At 53.1% G+C, this 13,496-nt stretch overlaps 1 protein-coding gene across 2 annotated transcripts; it reads right to left on the reverse strand.

The window, feature by feature from the left end:
* Nucleotides 1–225: 225 nt before the first annotated feature.
* PUF60 (poly(U) binding splicing factor 60) lies at nucleotides 226–12,738 on the reverse strand. 2 transcript variants are annotated; one of them, XM_035102649.2, is made up of 11 exons: nucleotides 12,224–12,738; nucleotides 9,554–9,649; nucleotides 9,055–9,144; nucleotides 8,294–8,344; nucleotides 5,987–6,148; nucleotides 5,784–5,876; nucleotides 5,065–5,278; nucleotides 4,794–4,984; nucleotides 4,346–4,490; nucleotides 845–1,080; nucleotides 226–656 (listed from the first exon to the last, which is right to left on the reverse strand). In XM_035102649.2, the coding sequence occupies exons 1-11, from the start codon at nucleotides 12,716–12,718 to the stop codon at nucleotides 357–359; spliced, it is 2,073 nt and encodes a 690-aa protein (XP_034958540.2). In that variant the 5' UTR covers nucleotides 12,719–12,738; the 3' UTR covers nucleotides 226–356. The 2 variants fall into 2 exon arrangements, with proteins under 2 accessions (XP_034958540.2, XP_034958541.2); XM_035102650.2 differs by lacking the exon at nucleotides 8,294–8,344.
* Between the last annotated feature and the right edge of the window lie 758 nt (nucleotides 12,739–13,496).

Consider the following 13,496-nt stretch of genomic DNA (forward strand, 5'->3'; position numbering starts at 1 on the left):
CATAATTGCCAGAAAGGGGGTGGGGTGGGGGAATGAACTGCCCCCTTTTTCTTCATTTCTACCCCCATAACTAAGTAAAAGTGGCCCACTCACTCCTTTCTGGCCATCTGGTAAAGGGGAGGAGAGAAAGACAGCATGGGAGGGGAAAGATAAAGAGCGCGCGCGCGCAAAGTCTCTTGCCACTGGGAAGGGAATGCCCACCACCACCACCACCACTCCAGCACAAAGGTTTTTCTCCTTGCACTTTTATCCGAAACTACAAATACATGACAGGAGCAAGGGATGCTGGCCCAGAAGCATCCCTGAACACAAAAGGGGTTGAGGAGAACAAGAACAAAGTCTCTCTGGAGCAGAGTTCATGCGGAGAGGTCACTGTTGTCAAATCGCTCCTGATCATACACCTCGGCCACCACCTTCCGGCCAGCAAACCAGCGGCCGTTCAGCGCCTGGATGGCTTTGTGCGTCTCAGAGGCCATGGAGAACTCAACAAAGATCTTGACAATGATTTCAGCATCCTCCTCCTCGCCCTGCTTCTCTTGGTAGATGATGACCCTGTTGACAGCCCCAAACTTGCCACACTCTTCTGTCACTTCCCCTTCCAAGTCATCGTCAATGTCTTTGGGGTCGACCATATTGCGCAAGACCATCACAGTTGACTGCCAGGAGAAAAGGAGAGCAACACATCACAACTCCACACTCTGGGGTGGGGAAATCATCTGGGAGCTGGCTCCCCACACCCCAGCCAAAGGGTGTGCCTCCTGCATCACCTTCCTGTCCCTTCTCTGCCCAGCCCCAAGGCAGAAAGCCAGGTGCAGCTAAGGTCCCTGCTCTGGCCCCAACTCACCTCCTGCTTCCGAAGCAGCTTCTGCATGACCATGTGACGGGCGCTGCTGCCAGAGATGCTCATGTGCTCCTGCTCACTGAGCATTTCTGGCCTCTCAGACTCCTGGAAAACTTCCTCCTCTTCCTTCTCCTTCTTTACTTCTAGCAGCCCCAGTGTTGGGGGGCTGGCCAAGATGGGGTTCACCACACCCACCTGGGGAATAGTGACGGGAATGGGTGGGCGAGCAGGGGTCACACCTGAAGGGAAAGAAACAGACCAAGGCATGAGCTAGAGCAGTGCCAGGCAACTCATATGCTCCAGGACCCACCCACCCTCCCTCCCTCCCTCCCTCCCCTAGCCAATGAGCAGGGCATCCAAAAAGCGGGAGGCCAAACACCACCAGGGAGAATGCAGTCATGACAGCTGCTGGGAGGGAGCTCTGATTCAGGAACATACCAAGCTGCCCTGATACCAAGTCAAGGCACTAGATCCATCCAGTTCAGGACTGTCTACACTGGCTGGCAGCAGCTTTCAAGTATTTCAGGCAGGGGACTCTTTCAGTTCTAACTGGAGATGACAGGGATTGAACCTGGAACCTTCTACATGCAAAGCAGCTGCTCTACCACTAACTGTTATACCTCTTTCTCTGCCCAAGATCTTGGACTCCTTCTCTGCCAGTCAAGAAAGACAATACTGGGCTATGTATAGAGCCGTGTTCTGACTCTATAAAGCAGCTTCCCAGTCCTCCTGAATGCAGCCCTGCTCAATCAGATCAAGCAACCAGTTTTTCAAAGAAATTATACTGCTTTGCAAAATCACAAGGCAGGCATACACTCCATGACGTGCAATATTTGTGAAGGTTCAATGACCATCATAGCTTATAGTCACTGAGAAAGCTGGCCTACACCAAATCTTATATTAAAGGAAATGTGGTCATTACTATGCCTTCTAACAGCGAATTCCATATTCCAAGAAGTCCCCTTTTATCTCTGCTGAACCTACTACCAATGCCTCTTGCTAAGGTAACCTAAATTATTATTGCAAGGAAGAAAAACTGCTCTCATTCCACTTTCTCTATGCCATGAAATGATTTCAAAAAACCCTCATATGCCTCCTTGCTCACATTTCAATACTACAAAGCCCCAAACATTTCTTTTCCAGCTCTACAGTATTTTGTTTGTGGTAAGGTAACCAGAGTTGTACACAGTGTAAATGAATTACTATCCCATCATCTACAAACATGACTTCATTGCTCACCCCTATCTCCAAGCCAAGGAAATGCACAGAGCAAGTTTAACAGGTGTGGGCAAAGGGAGAAAACACCTGGAACTGAGGTGGCTTTGAGATTCTCCCCAGAATTGCAAAGGCTACAAAGTACCTCAAAGTTGTAGCATGGGATTAACAAGTACTTCTGGAGGTGCATGAAACTGATGTGCTGCAAGCCATCTGGGGAGAGGGTGACTGCAAGAAATTAGTGACTTCTTGCACTAGGCAAATGCATCCCCTGACATGATCTGTCCCCGAAATCAGGCTTTGCTGGTAGAAAATATATATCCAAGGCTACAGTTGTCAAATGTACAGAAGAACAACCCTTGCTGAGGAAGAACCAGCATGGCTTCTGCAATAAGAAGTCCCATCTCACCAACCTTTTAGAATTCTTTGAGAATAGTAACAAATATGTAGATGGCTTTCGACAAACTTCCTCATCAAAGGCTCTTGAGAAAGAGGTCAAATCCTCTTAGGCATTATTTAACTAAATGGTATAAAGACAGGAAGCAAAAGGCAGGAATTACCTGTTTTCACAAGGAACTTAAGGAGAGCCCTTCTGGAAAATAAGAAAGGCCCGTGGAGCACACAGCATGCTGCTCTCAGTGGCCAGCCAGGTGCCTCTGGAGGCAGAGCCCACAGTGCTCTCCCCCTCTGAGATTCCCAGCAACTGGCATTTAGAAGGATAGTGCTTCAGGCACTGATGGCAGAACAGAGAGCCATCATGGCCACAGAGCCACAGAGCATGGATAGTAGCCTCACCCACCATTATTTGGTCTAGATCTTTTTAGTGGCCAACACAACATTTTGTGAGAGCAAATAGCATAGTTTTAACTATGCACAGTATGAAAAAGTACCTGAATCTGTCCTAAACATGCAACTTCTTTGGAAGGCCTCACTGGGTTCTGGCATTACGTGGCTAGAAGAAAACCTTGTCCTTCCCACTTCTTCCAATTAATGCATGCCTTATACACTTCTATGGTGTTTCCCAGATTTCTCTTTCCCCAGACTGCTCCAGCCCCTTGGTCATGTTGGTCGCCCTTTTCCCTGGTATTTTATGATATACAGTGGTAAAAAAGTACTTTTATAAGCCAACAAACCTCTGGCATCTCTACAATATCCTTTTGAAGTGAGGCCACCAGAACTGGACACAGTCTTCCAAATGTGGTCACACCATTGATTTTTGTAACATTATGATATCAATGGTTTTCCTTTCAGTTCCTTTCCTAATGATCCCTAGCATGGAATTTGCCTTTTCACAGCTGCCACACACTGGGTCAAGCTCTTCACTGAGCTGTCCACTGCAGCCCCAAGGTCCTGGTTCTGGTCAGTCACTGCCAGTTCAGACCCCAATTAGCCTATGTATGAATTTAAGATTTTTTGCTCCAATGTACTTAACTTTCCCTTTGACTGAACAGAATTGCATTTGCCATGTTAAAACCCATTTAACAATTTGGAGAGATCATTTTGGAGCTCCTCACAATCCCTTTTCATTTTAATCAACTTGAAACATTTGGCATCACCAGCAAACAGCCACCTCACTGCTTGCATCTAACTCTTATGAGTAAGTTAAAATGCACCCATCCCAATACTAATCCTCGGGGGACTCCACCTCCTACATTGGTTCTACTCTCTGCTTCCTGTTCCTTAATGAGCTACAAACCTTCCCTCTGACCCCATGACCGCTAAACTTATTCTGGAGTATTTAGTGAGACTTTACCAGCAGCTTTTCCAAAGGTTCAATGCACAATGTTGACTGACCACCTCTATCTATCGGCTTGCTTACACTTTCAAAGAACTCTAAAAGGTTAGTGAAACTTTACATGTCCTGCTTGAGTCACAATAAACACACCGGCTTTCATGAGCAATGTGAGCAGCGTTTAAGCAGCAGAGAAAAGGGCCATTTCAGGAAATCAAAACCAGAACAGCCATCATACAGAGATGCTGTGGATGCCTCATTTTGAAAAGAACATCATGGAACTGAAGCAGGTGGAGAAAAAGACAAGCAAGATGATGAAGAGGCTGGAGTATCTTGCTTAGAAGGTTGTTGGCTGCCCAATGAAATTAAACTGGCAGCAGGTTCAGGACACAAAAGGAATGACTTCTCCACACAACACACCTATGGAACTCCTCGCTGAGGGCTTTAAAAAGAAGATTCAACAAATTCAGGAAGGAGACCTCCAGCTGCCAAATGCCAGGGCCACCCTCACCTCCACACCCAGCATGTGAGACTTTCAGCACCCTGTTTCCACTCACCTGTGATTACACCTGGTGCTTGGGCAGCCATCACAGCCTGCGGCAAAGCGCCCAGGGGCTGTGCTAAGGTCAGTGCCGGCGTCACCAGCCCTGGAGTTGTTAATGTGCTGAGGACGGCAGCTCCTGTCACACCTGCCACAGCTTCCTACGGAAGGAATGGCAACAGCACCACATCAGACCTGCCCAAGGAGCCCCGGCCCTCCTTTTCCAAGCACCCAAAGAGGATTGAGGGGCCCACAAACTGTCTTCAGCGCCACACCCACCAGCACTCATAGCAGGCCGAAACAAGAGAGTCCAAGCAGGTCGCTTCAGCCCCTAGAGATGCTCTAGGCAGGTACAAGCATGTGATGGAAGAGATGTGTGCCCACGTGTGCAACCTGTGCCTGCAAAACCCAGACCCCGGAGCAGCACACATGGCTCAATGCTCATGCCCAACTCTGCTTCTTACCTGAGCTGTGATCTTGGCTGTGGCAGCAGCGGCTGCAACTGCCGCTGCAGGGGGCAAGCCTCCTGGAGTGGCAGGAGTCAGGAGCGGCATAGGGGGTGTGACAGCTTTGCCCACTCGGAGGTACTGGCCCCCCAAGTCAAAGAGGTTCATGGACGAGACAGCATCTTGTGAAGACTGTGCCTTCTCGTATTCTGCAAGAGAAGAGGGCGATTGGAGGGCAACTGCCCCATACCAGAGTGGATTTTGCCCTCTCCGCTGAGAGCCCACTTACCAATGAATCCATAGCCCTTGTGCTTCCCTGTCGTGGGGTCCCGGGCCAACGTGCAGGACTTGATCTTCCCAAAGGCCTCAAAAACACTCTTGATGTCGTCATCCGAAAGGTCCTGGTGAACTGAGGCCACGTAGATGCGGTTGAAGGCCCGTGCCTCCTCCGCCAGCTGGTCGATGATGGGCTGGGCCTGGCCAATGTTGCTGGGCCTCCCCACCTGCAAGGAAAGGGCTTTTGTCAGAGGCGCAGGCGAGGCCTGGAGGGGAGCCTCTCAGGGACCACTGGCCTGGCTTGCCCAACAGATGCTCCTTGCCTTGAGGACAGACATACATGCCGCCCAACCAACACTCTCCCGACACTGCTGCACATGGCAGGTGCTGCACACACAATTCTGCAGGGAGCCCCCTAGAAGACAGTGCTGGGTACAAGCGTCTGCTTCCCTCTGGACAATAAGCAGGCAACTAACGGGCCAGAGGAGAGGGGAGGTGTGCTTGGAGGAGAGGGAGTCCAGCCCCTGCTGAAAATCCAGGTGGGTGGGGGCGGGCCCCAAAGCAGATTTCCAGTAGGGGGAGGGAGTCAGCATGGGGCTTCCACGCCTGCAGTCCTGTCCTGTCCTGGCAGGGAGAAAACCAAAACAAGTGAACTGAGAGGCAGTCAAATGGGGTGCAGCACCGCCCTGTCAGGGCCAGGGAGAGCTACCTGCCGGCACTTGTGTGCTGTACCTTGATGTTCCGTCCCCCCAGCATGACAGAGTTCATCTGCTCCAGGGCCAGCTGAGCAGCTTCAGGCACCTCATATTCCACAAAAGCAAAGCCCTGCATGGAAGGAGGGGGAGAGAGTGTTGCTCACAACCTATGCCAGGGCCCTTGTGCCGTGCCCCTCCTGAAGGGGCTCACCCAACTGGCTGCAGCACAGCAGCACCAACCTTGTGCTTCATGGTCACAGAGTCCCAGGACATGTCGATGCTCTTGATGGGGCCGAAGGGGGCAAAGGCCTGACGGATCGTGTCCTCTCCAAGCTCATAGTAAATAGAGCCCACGTAGACCCGGCACATGATGGCCAGAGCCCGCTGCCTCTGGGCTGCCATCTGTATCAGAGAGAAGGTCTGGCTGGTCAGCCTGGGGGGTAGGTGGAGGGGCAAGGACAGCTCTCCCCCAACAACCCCACTTTCCTTTCCCACTCCCAACACCCCCCCCAGCAGCAAAGGGAAGCTCCGAGTCTCAGTAGCCCCAGCCCACCCAAGCCATCTCATCTCACTCCTGCAAGAGGAACCTGCCACATCCTACTGCAGATAAAAAGGGGTCAACCACCTCCCATGGGGCAGCAAGAGATCCAGCTTCAGTCTTCACCTGACAAAAACCCTCATCCCCCAAGACAGGCCCCATCGGAAACAACCACCAGTCCACGTGAAGGGGACATCTCCGCTGCCTGCGCTCCGAAGCACAGGCTGCTGTCCCAAACACGGGCTGTAGACATGCGTCTCCCTGCCCCTCCCCACCACATACTGTCCTGGCTGGAGCCCTGAGCCAGACACCCTCAGCTGGCGTCCAATCCCTGGTTTGCCACCACCCAGCTGCTGGCCTGCAGTAGCACACAAGGCTACTGTGGAAACCCAGGAGGACCCTGAAGCAGTTGCACTCCCGCACTTGTGCATGGGGCCAGCAGAAGAAACTGCTCTCTGGGATCAGGTGGGCAGAGGAGAGTCCAGTGGCCAGGGACATGCACTGGCTGCCCAGAGCCACGTGGACTTTGTGCAACAGTCAGGGCTGCACTGGGGCTCCCAAGGGGCCCCACAATGCTTCTCTGGCAGGAAGGAACCTGCATGACCCAAGAGACCAAAAGGAGGCAAATAAGGTCTGCCCTGATCACTCCTTCCTTCATTGCTCCCTCCCTCCCTCTTTGGGACAGAGGCTGAAGACCATGCTAGGAGAGAACTGCATGGGTGAGGCAGTGGACAGCTGCAAGCCAAGCCTGCCTTCCCTATATGAAGTGAGCCTGTCTGGGGCCTGTGGGGCCAGCAAAGGGCCCCCTCTCTGGCATGGGGCTCCCAGCTGCAGACTAAGGAAACTAGAGCCACAGGGCAACCTCGAGGACCTCGTCACACCTCCCAGCATTCAGGAGCCAGCAGAGCAAAGAGTTAGGGAGAGATGCTGCATGCACTCGCAAGGGAAGCACGTGGGGTTGAGGACAACCAACCCCTGCCCGCCCCAGGACCTGCCACCTGGGCTGCCTGCTCTCCTCCCAACACAAGCAGGGAAGCGACGGGCAGCTCCTATGCGGTGCCACGGGTGGATGGCCAGGTGCACTGCAAGGCCGCCAACCAGTTACTTGCTCCCGTGGAGATCTTGAACCGCCAATGCTAAGCTAAACCCAGGCTCCCAGCCCCAGAAGAGCGGTCGGTACCCTCCGTCAAGTCGAGAGGCAGCCCTCAAGGGCACATCTGCCCTTCCGTGCTCAAATGCCGGACCTTTCAAGGGCTCCTGGAGGGCTCATTCTGACTTCTGCCTCCCTGTCCACCACGCAGCAGTAACCAGGATGCCTCAGCAAGCTCCACCCCCAGCCCAGCCCCAGCCCCAGCACAGCACACGGGCCTGGCAGGAATCCAGGCCCTGCCAAGCACTCAGGCTAACCCTGCCAGCCTCAGTACAGCAGGAGGAGTCCTCCTGGGAGCAGGCTCTGTGAGGTGTCTGTGCAGTGCTTAGACTCCAGCTACAGGAGCAGGGGCGGGTGCCCTACCAGCCCGAGCCCTGCGCATGGCGAGGCAGAGGGGGGACTGGCAACTGCCATCTCTCTCCCGCCCCCAGTAAACACTGTCCTAGCAGTGTTCTCCTGGGAGAGCAGTCCAACTTGCCCAGAGGGGCCTTCACTGCCCCAACACCCAGCAGCCAGGCCTCTTGCGTCCCGTGCTGGCCCACTGGTGAGTTACCTTGGCAGTTACTTTTAGGTCAGGACCTCAGCATCCCTAGAGAGGTGGCTCTCCCAGCTGCTTGGCTCTAAAGCTCTCTCGCTCTTTCTCTCTCTGCCCAATGCCTCCAATGGCCCCGGCTGCCCCCAGCCCACGGTCTTCCTTCCTCTGGGGAGCTAACACTTGGCCTGGGTTGGTGGGGCGTGTCCAAAGCAGGTGGGTATGTGGCAGGAGAGGGAGGGAGGGGGAGGCCACAGCTACGTCCTCCCCTGTGCTAGGCCCTGACTAAGACCAAGTGCCCCAGAAGAAGTGAATGTGTCTATTGACCGATTGTAAAGGTGAGAGAGGATCTCCAAAGCCCATTGTCACTGCTGCCATCTGAAAGACAGTAAAGACAGAGTTCAGTCTGTGGGAGCTGAGCATACGACGGCTTTTCGTCAAAACTCAAGTGGAAGAGGCCTCTCCTTCCTTCCTTCTTTCCTCCTTGCTTGCCTGCCGCTGCCGCCTCCACCTCCTTGCTGCACAGCCCCTGCCAGCCCCAGGGAGCGAGGGGGGTGTTTCAGGACAGGCGGGGCTCCTCTTTGACCCTCAACGGCTGCCTAATTGCAGGGAGGTGCCCCCACCCAGTAACCCAGAAGTGCCCAAAGGGCCTGGCCTCAGTGCCCCCACCCCCACCCCGTGGCTCTTGAGCAAGAGGGCTTCACCAGCACCTACAGACCCCTCTTGCACTATAAGGCGACTGCCACTCCCTACCCCTGTCAGTGTGAGGACGATGTACCCAGCAACCCCAGGCACCCCCTTCGAGGCAGGCCAACAGCAGGACTCCCAGCTAGGAGCCTAGCTCTCCTCCTCCTTCAGCAGCTAAGCTTCCCCTTCCCAGGCAGTGAGTGCAAGCAAGTGTGTGGGCCTGGGAGCTAGCAGAGGGGGGAGGGAATACAACACACTCCAATTTCGCAGCGGAAACGGAAGCTAAAGTACCTGGCTCCAGTCACATCTCAGGGCTGTGCAGTGGCTCTAAGTGCATAAAGGGATCCACCTTGGGGGAGGGGGGAGAGGCAAAGGCAGGGCTTCCCTGGGTGGTGCCTCACCTGAAGGTTGGTGAGCTGCTGCTGTTGGTGGGCAATAGTCTGCTTCACCAAGACACTCTTGATGCTCTGCTCCATTGCATACTTCTTGGCCTGAAGGGGATACAAAGCCCAGAGTCACAGAGCAGACAGCCACAGCGACAACAAACTGGGGCATCCTCAAAGCATAAGGCATTTCCCAGCACTGCAAGCACAGAGGACAGCCCCCTCCTCCTCCAGAGCCCACCTTCCTGAGACCAGTTCCCCTCCACCACCAGGTTGGTAGTCAGTGGCTGTTGCCCAACGCTGACCGAGAAGCTCAAGACTCCCCCCATCACCTTCAAAGCTATTGGAGTCGTTTGCCAAGGGGGCCTAGACCCAAGAAGTGGACATCTAGGGATGGAGGAGCAGACTAGCCCCTGGCCTTCTACTCCCCATGAGCTGTGATGCTTTCTAGCCTCATTATGGCTAGCCTTGAGAGGGAGAAGCATGCAAGCTGGAAGGCCCCTACTGGTCCACTCACCTTCTGAAGAGCCTCCTGCTGCTCTGGGGTGAGAGGAGGGAGTCCCAACTTGGCTGCTGTGCTTTGTCCATTTTCTACCTTGATGGTCTCTGTGCCCTGCAATTAAAGAGACACTCATAAAAGGCGGCCAGGCCTGAGCAGTGCTGCAGGGAAAGTCTGTGCTGCTTCAGCAGGGAGAGCAATGAGAATACAGAGGGAAAGTCTCTGAGCCTCCCTCAGAGAACCCAGCTTTCTTCTTCCAGAAGTGATTGCCCACCCCATCCCAAAAAGCTGCCATGTGATCCCCAATGTATTGCCATTGTATCCTCCCCACTGCTGCCACCCTCTTTCCAGGGCGCCTCTGAACAAGCTCTAGTTCAAGGATGCACACATGGCCCCATAGCCCAGCAGCAGTACTCAGAAAAGACCCACAGTAGTACTCAGAAAAGCTCAGAAAAGGCCTCTCTACATATGCTGTAATGCAGCAACTGAAACACCCAAAGAGGCCTCACCAGGCAAACACTTGTTGGAACAGCAAAGGAGGCTGCAGTGCACAGAGCAAAAACATTTCACTTTCATATAAGAGCTGCACATAGCCGGTGGAAGTTTCCAAACCACTCAAGACAGAGAGAGATGCTGGCCATTCATGTGGCTGCTCTACTCACTTCTGGGGCCTTCACCCAAATTGTTCAGCACATGTGGCAACCCTAAACATGTAACCAGATCCAGGAGGAAAGGAAGTGAGTGGCAATCTACAAAACACCTTGTCTTCAAGACACACAAGGGATCCTTATGGAGCAAAGTAGCATGCAGAGAAGGGGGCTGGCGTGGTGGCCCAGGTGAGATGGAGGCATGCAAAGTGTTTTGAGAGAGATGGGACAGAAGCTACCTTGCAGAACACCAGAAGCAGCTTCAGATCAAGGGAGACCACTGATCCACCTAACTCAGTATGGCCTACCCTCACAGGAGGGCAAAGGTTAGACAAATGTATGACTTGACTGGGAACTTGAAAAGGTGTGAGGAAAGTGGTCCAGGAGAATTTCCTTAAAGACCTTTCAGATCAACTGAAAGAGATTAAGGACAAAAACAAAAGGATGGTAGGTAGACTTTCCTCTTAACAAAGGAGCAAGAGGCAGCCTTGGGAGGGACCACTAACAAAAGGACTAACAAGTGAATTGATGCAGTATTAAGCAAGTGGTTCCATCTAATCTCACCTACCTATCTACACCCCTTTTATAAGCACCTGAGCCAGGCACAAGCACATCTTGTGGCAATGACTTAATAACATAGGTGCAACCTGCAAAATGCCACTGATGCTAAAAATAGCAAGTTGGAGGTACATTTATACCAGACTGCCACAAGAATGCTCCTGCAGGATTAGTCTATGAAGCCCATATTGGCCTTACAGAGGCAGATGCCTCTTCTGGGAAGTCTGCAAGCAGGATTTGAGCACAAGCGCTTTCTTCCCTCCTGTGGTTTTGAGCAGCTGGTATTCAGAAGCATTGCTGCCTCTGCTTGTGACTCTCTTAAAGCCAAACCGGTCCAAACATCATTTCACTCCTTCAGCTGTTCTGTGAAACTTTCCCACTGTTACCACGTTATCACTGCTTGGGAAGCGACATGCCTGTGTTACAGCACCACAAAAGGAGAAAAAAGAGCAACCTACAGCATGTGTGGTAACAGAAAGGGATAGGACCTGCCATGACAGTTTGCTCCAGTTTGCAACTCTTGCAGGTGCAGACAGGGCTGGAAGGGGGGTCAGCACACAAATGCACAGCAAATAAAGGGGGGCCTGGAGAACAACAGCTTAAAAACATAGAATTCTGGACCAGCACAGCATCCTCTTCTCACAGTGGCCAACCAGCTGCCCCCAATGGGAAACACGCAAGCAGGACACTGCCCCCTTATGTGGTTTCCAGCAGCTGGCATTCAGAAGCACTGCTGCCTCTAGGACCCAGCATAAGCATCCTGGCTTGCAGCCATTGATAGACCTCTCCTCCTCCGTGAATTCGCCCAATCCTCTTTTAAAGCCACCCAGGTGTCCAGCCTCGCCTCCTGCGGGAGTGAGTTCCGTAGTTTCCGCTGCTGCTCCTGCAGATGGCAAGGGGGCTTCTAGAGCCGGGGATGCCGCCAGCAGCAGATAAGGGGGGGGGGGAAGCAGGAGTCAAGTCCCGCCATGCCCCTGGGAGGAAGCATTTCCTCTACCGCTACGCGAGGGGCGGGGGTGAGAAGCGCGTCTTCCGTTCCCCCACGCCAGGAGAGGCCACGGAAAGGGCCGCTCCTCCCGAGGGGCCGGGATCCCTTAGCTGCGGCAGTCAGCGCCAGTCGGCGAGCGCCCTCCAGATGCGCATGCGCCAAGAGGTCTCCTCCCTCCCTCCCTCCCTCGAATACCCCGGAGCGCTAGCTCTCCTCAGCGACTGGGAGGCGAAGAACTACGCGCCCCATCGGCCGCGGCAACTGCGGCCCCGTGAGCCGGGCGGGAGAGGGGCGCGGGGCATGCTGGGGGATGTAGTCCCGCCATCTCCCACCGCGCCCGCTACCCGCGCCGGGATAGCTCTGAGGCTCAAGCGGGGGCACTTCGGCGGCGGCACCCCCGCGCCCCGAGCACAACGACGAGGTCTTCTCCGCGCCGCCGACCCTCCTTTCCGCCCGCCTAGCCCTCACCCGCCGCCTGAGGGGCGACTAACTCACCAGAGAGATCGCCGTCGTCGCCGCCATCTTCCCCGACTCCTCCTTCCCCGAGTGCGAGGCTCTCGCGAGAACTAAACTGCGCGCGGGAAAACGGGCCAACCAACTTCCGTTTCCTTGGGGTTCTCTCGCGAGGGGGGCGGGGGCAGTGACGACACAGGTTGGAGACCGACCGTCTGAGAGCGCAACGGCAGACGGGGAGAGCGGCGCTCCGTCACCCCGGGTGGCCAGGCTCCCGCTCCGAGACTCGGAACCGCGTTCGATATTTGTCTCAGCGGCAGCTCCTGACTCCATTTCGCATTTTCCCGCGCAAAGACAGGCCTTCGGTCTCCGATAGGACGGGAAACCAGGAAGTCCCGCCTCCAAGTGATGTTTTTGACAGATCGGGGTGCTCTCGCGATAGCTGGAAGGCTGCTGCCACGCCGCCTCGCTGTTCCCCTGCGGAACTCCCGGCCTGTTGGCGTGAGGCAGGAGCCGGCCCTGTCGTCTTTCCGCCATTCGCTGGAGGCTTATAACAATGTTTTCCTTTTTTTAAAAAAAAAATAAGTTTTTATTAAATTTTATATTCAACACATTAATCATATCAAAGAAAATACAAAAAAGCAAAACACCCCCCACCCCGGGTCTTCCCTCATCTTCCCCTTCTGGCTCTTTGCGACTTCTGCTTAATTTTATCTTATTTTTCATCTTTGAGCGGAGTGCTCTTATATTCCTATCATTTTTATACCAAATTTCCTTCCAGATACAACATCTTACATTTAATTAATTTTCATATTTTTGTGTCTTAACCTTTGCTCTTGTTTTCTTCGTTGTGTTTACTCAAACTCTGCTACTGAGTCCATTTCTTTACAGTATTTCTGTAGATACAACATAAACGATTCCCAGTCTTTTTAAAAGTCTGTTTGTCTCTTTCCTGAGTTTCGCCATTTCTGCATACTCCTTGAGTTGAACTTGCCATTCTTCTTTTGTTGGTATCTTGTCATTTTTCCATTTTGGGGCCAGTAGCCGCCATTGTAGCATACATGAACAATTTCTTCCGCTCTTTTGGTACTTCCTACCCTATGATACCTAACAAGAAAGCTTCTGGGGTGTTTTTAACAAAAGTTATTTTAAACATTTTCAATTCATTATACTGTATATCATTTCCCAATATTTTTTATTACAATTCCACCACATGATAAAACGTACCTTCTTTCTCTTTATACTTCCAGCACTTATTTGAACTTGTTCTATACATTTTTGCAAGTTTAACAAGAGTCATATACCATCTATACAT

This window comes from Zootoca vivipara, chromosome 8 (assembly GCF_963506605.1).
Source record: "Zootoca vivipara chromosome 8, rZooViv1.1, whole genome shotgun sequence".
NCBI lineage: Eukaryota > Metazoa > Chordata > Lepidosauria > Squamata > Lacertidae > Zootoca > Zootoca vivipara.

What these genes read in the sequence shown, in the direction of transcription:
- PUF60 (XM_035102649.2), bottom strand. Translation starts at nt 12,718, where the DNA reads ATGGCGGAAAGACGACAGGGCCGGCTCCTGCCTCACGCCAACAGGCCG. An exon ending in CGACGACGGCGATCTCTCTG is followed by an intron (nt 9,650 to 12,223) that starts GTGAGTTAGTCG and finishes CTTTAATTGCAG; the next exon opens with GGCACAGAGACCATCAAGGT. An exon ending in CAGCCAAGATCACAGCTCAG is followed by an intron (nt 4,491 to 4,793) that starts GTAAGAAGCAGA and finishes TTCCTTCCGTAG; the next exon opens with GAAGCTGTGGCAGGTGTGAC.